The sequence below is a fragment of the Larimichthys crocea genome, chromosome XIII (assembly GCF_000972845.2).
Source record: "Larimichthys crocea isolate SSNF chromosome XIII, L_crocea_2.0, whole genome shotgun sequence".
NCBI classification, from domain to species: domain Eukaryota; kingdom Metazoa; phylum Chordata; class Actinopteri; family Sciaenidae; genus Larimichthys; species Larimichthys crocea.
Window position 1 is genome coordinate 41,450,337 of NC_040023.1, and position 3,096 is coordinate 41,453,432.

Genomic DNA, 3,096 nt, shown 5'->3' on the forward strand with positions numbered 1-3,096 from the left:
TCTTTTTGTTTTCAAGAAAAGACACAGCTGAACCTCCTCTTGAAGAACAAGTCACAAGAACAGACCCAGCTGAACCTGCTCTCGAAGAACAAGTCCCAAGAAATGACCCAGCTGAACCTGCTTTTGAAGAACATGTCCCAAGAAAAGACCCAGCTGAAACCTGTCTTGAAGACATGTCACAAGAAATATTACTAAGGAGCCTTCTCTTCAAGAAACCGTTGCAGGAATATGTACAACTGATGACATGACTTACACTGAAGAAATCCAAATGAGGTAATAAATCAAGAGTAAAGTGTGGGAAGTTTGGAGCTTAGAATAATTTCGTTTGCTGGTAGTCTGTAACTTAATGTTTGGATGCAGTATACATTTTTGGATTGAATAATGTATTGTACAAGATTATCTGTATAAAAATGGGAAACAATTTAAAATGGAATACATTCAGCTGAAACAGCTTCTGAATTCCACCTATCAGAACCTCACCCTTCTGGGTACTGAGAACAACCAACTGAAGCTGCACTTAACTGCAATACTGGATAACTTCACCTTGTTGTCTGCTGAAAATACACAGCTAAACCTGCTCTTGACCAAAACATCGCCTGAGTGCACACAACTGAACCTGCTCTTGAACAACATCACCCAAGAAAATACACAACTGAACCTGCTCTTGAACAACATCACCCAAGAAAATACACAACTGAACCTGCTCTTGAACAACATCACCCAAGAAAATACACAACTGAACCTGCTCTTGAAGAACATCTCCCAAGAAAATACACAACTGAACCTGCTCTTGAAGAACATCTCCCAAGAAAATACACAACTGAACCTGCTCTTGAAGAACATCTCCCAAGAAAATACACAACTGAACCTGCTCTTGAAGAACATCTCCCAAGAAAATACACAACTGAACCTGCTCTTGAATAACATCTCCCAAGAAAATACACAACTGGACCTGCTCTTGAATAACATCGCCCAAGAAAATAAAAAACTGAACCTCTTCTTGGAGAACATGTCCCAAGAAAATTCACAACTGAACCAGGGGTCCGTTTCACAAAGCAGGTTTATTGAAAACTCAGAGTTTGTTAACCCTGGAATCACGGAAACTCAGAGTTTTCCGTTTCACAAAGGAGGGTCAGTCAAACCCGAGAGAGAGGGTTAACTCTAACCTGTTTCACAACGTGAGGTAACTTAACCTCGAGCTCAGTTGCCATAGTAACATACTCCGTGAATCTAACCTGGTCGGGACCAGGTTTTCCTGAAGAAACCCTGAGTTTCTCTCGGTCTCCGCCCACTTTCAGAGCCACATACTGAATTTGATTTCCTCATTCCTGCGCTGTCAGAACGTCCTCTAGTTCCAGAAGGCAACGTTTGGTGTCAACTTTTTGAACATGGCGTGTCCTTTTGATCACGATCCTGTGGACGAAGGTGCAGCAATCCTGCGCAGGGAATTACATATCTGTCGGCAGAGAGTACTCAGACCACGCATAGATATTTCAGCCCTCCCGGACAATTTTCTTTTTGAGCGGTACCGTTTTACTTCACAGTCTATAATTTACATACACAACCTCATACGTCCGCACATTTCAAACACCACGAGTCGCAGTCATGCGCTCACATCGCAGCAGATTTTGTGTGTGGCGCTGCGTTTTTTTGCCAATGGCAGTTTCTTGTATAACATCGGAGATGCTGAGCACTTGAGTAAGGCAACTGTATGCAGGGCCATCAGAAGAGTCTGCCTCGCCCTGAAAAGACTTTTGCCTATATTAGTTGTCTTCCCTGGACACAAACCTGTCAGGGCCATTAAGGAAGAGTTCCACAGGATCGCAGGTGAAGGATGTAGAGATCTGTTGAATTCCTTTAATATCAGGCTGTATTATGACATTGTGCTGCCACCTCAGACTTGAATTAGTAATTTTTATTATTTTGATTTGTTTTAGGATTTCCCAATGTGATTGGCTGCATAGATGGTACGCACATTCCCATCACGGCTCCCTCACATAATGAGGCTGATTATGTGAATAGGAAGTCCATTCACAGCATTAATGTGCAGGTACATGTAGACTAAGAAGTTTCACTGTGTTAAGCACTTCCTCATAATTTAATTTATCTGTCATTCTCTGCACTGTCAAGATCATATGTGATGCTGCACACATAATCTCCAATGTGGAGGCCCCCTCCACCTGCCAGCTATGCAGGATGGCCGAGCGGTCAGAGACACGATTTGTACTAATCACTTTTGAGTTTAAAGCACCACCACAAATAAAAACATGAGGCACATTTCAGTTGGTCTTCTTTATTTCCTACAAATACAAAAGCTAGTTAAGTTAATGTTCCAATAGTTAACATTGACATAATTGACATGTGACCATGCACCCACCTTTAATTTATGTTCCAGTATTTGGATTTCCAAATCTGCTTTTTAATCTGGCGGTCGAGGTATAGCATTTCTTTATCGGTCTTCTGGATTTTTTTTAGGAGGTGAATTTTATAAATTTCTTTTACTGGTAACTGGGAATACATAAAGAGGACATAAAATTAACCTGTTGCACATGAATTCCACACAATAAATCTCTGGAGTTTCATGAACAGCTGTCTCACTGTGTCAATCTCTGCAGTTGAGGTCAGGGGAGTCTCCTGCTGCTGCCCAGCCCCAGGCTTCATTGTTTAATACAATATAAAGAAGACATTTTTGAGTGTTAAAAGAGCATTATGGAAGGGATCAAAGAAGTTCAGAGTCAAGTCATGCAGATGTCTGACCTGTTTGAACAATGTTTTTATATTTCATCTTAAATTGCTGCCAAGTGCGCTTCTCCCCCGCCGGATTGCACCTACATGAAATAAATTAATAGGCTCCATTCATGCAATTTGCCCTTCAATAGTTATTGTGATTGCAAAATATTACATTTAAACTTACGCATTGACCCGAGCAGCAATGCTCTCCCATGCCCTCTCCCTCTCTTTAGCAGCCGCTGCAGTGTTGCACTTCTTTCTAAAGACATGCTCATATTCTCCATATGCAGTCATTAATATTTCCAATTCTATTGGGGTGAAAAATGCTGCCCTCTTTCTGTCAGTTTCCATGTTCAATCATCGAAT

The 3,096-nt window shown here is 41.3% G+C and overlaps 1 protein-coding gene and 2 long non-coding RNA genes across 3 annotated transcripts; 2 read left to right on the forward strand and 1 right to left on the reverse strand.

Annotated features, from left to right (window-relative positions):
- The first annotated feature begins 221 nt into the window (after positions 1–221).
- Positions 222–593, forward strand: LOC113747261 (uncharacterized). The gene is made up of 2 exons (XR_003463507.1): positions 222–273; positions 473–593. It is a non-coding gene; the product is annotated as an uncharacterized LOC113747261 (long non-coding RNA).
- Positions 594–1,040: 447 nt separating this feature from the next.
- LOC109138903 (putative nuclease HARBI1) lies at positions 1,041–2,296 on the forward strand. The gene is made up of 3 exons (XM_019260588.2): positions 1,041–1,827; positions 1,938–2,050; positions 2,131–2,296. The coding sequence occupies exons 1-3, from the start codon at positions 1,389–1,391 to the stop codon at positions 2,269–2,271; spliced, it is 693 nt and encodes a 230-aa protein (XP_019116133.1). The 5' UTR covers positions 1,041–1,388; the 3' UTR covers positions 2,272–2,296.
- On the reverse strand, positions 2,278–2,676 carry LOC113747232 (uncharacterized). Its single transcript, XR_003463463.1, has 2 exons — positions 2,599–2,676; positions 2,278–2,508 (listed from the first exon to the last, which is right to left on the reverse strand). It is a non-coding gene; the product is annotated as an uncharacterized LOC113747232 (long non-coding RNA).
- Between the last annotated feature and the right edge of the window lie 420 nt (positions 2,677–3,096).

Bases quoted from the DNA above. Each gene is read 5' to 3' on its own strand.
- LOC109138903 (XM_019260588.2), top strand. From the start codon at position 1,389: ATGGCGTGTCCTTTTGATCACGATCCTGTGGACGAAGGTGCAGCAATC. The intron at 1,828-1,937 runs GTGAAGGATGTA...GATTTGTTTTAG, and splicing joins AGAGTTCCACAGGATCGCAG to GATTTCCCAATGTGATTGGC. The intron at 2,051-2,130 runs GTACATGTAGAC...TGCACTGTCAAG, and splicing joins TTCACAGCATTAATGTGCAG to ATCATATGTGATGCTGCACA.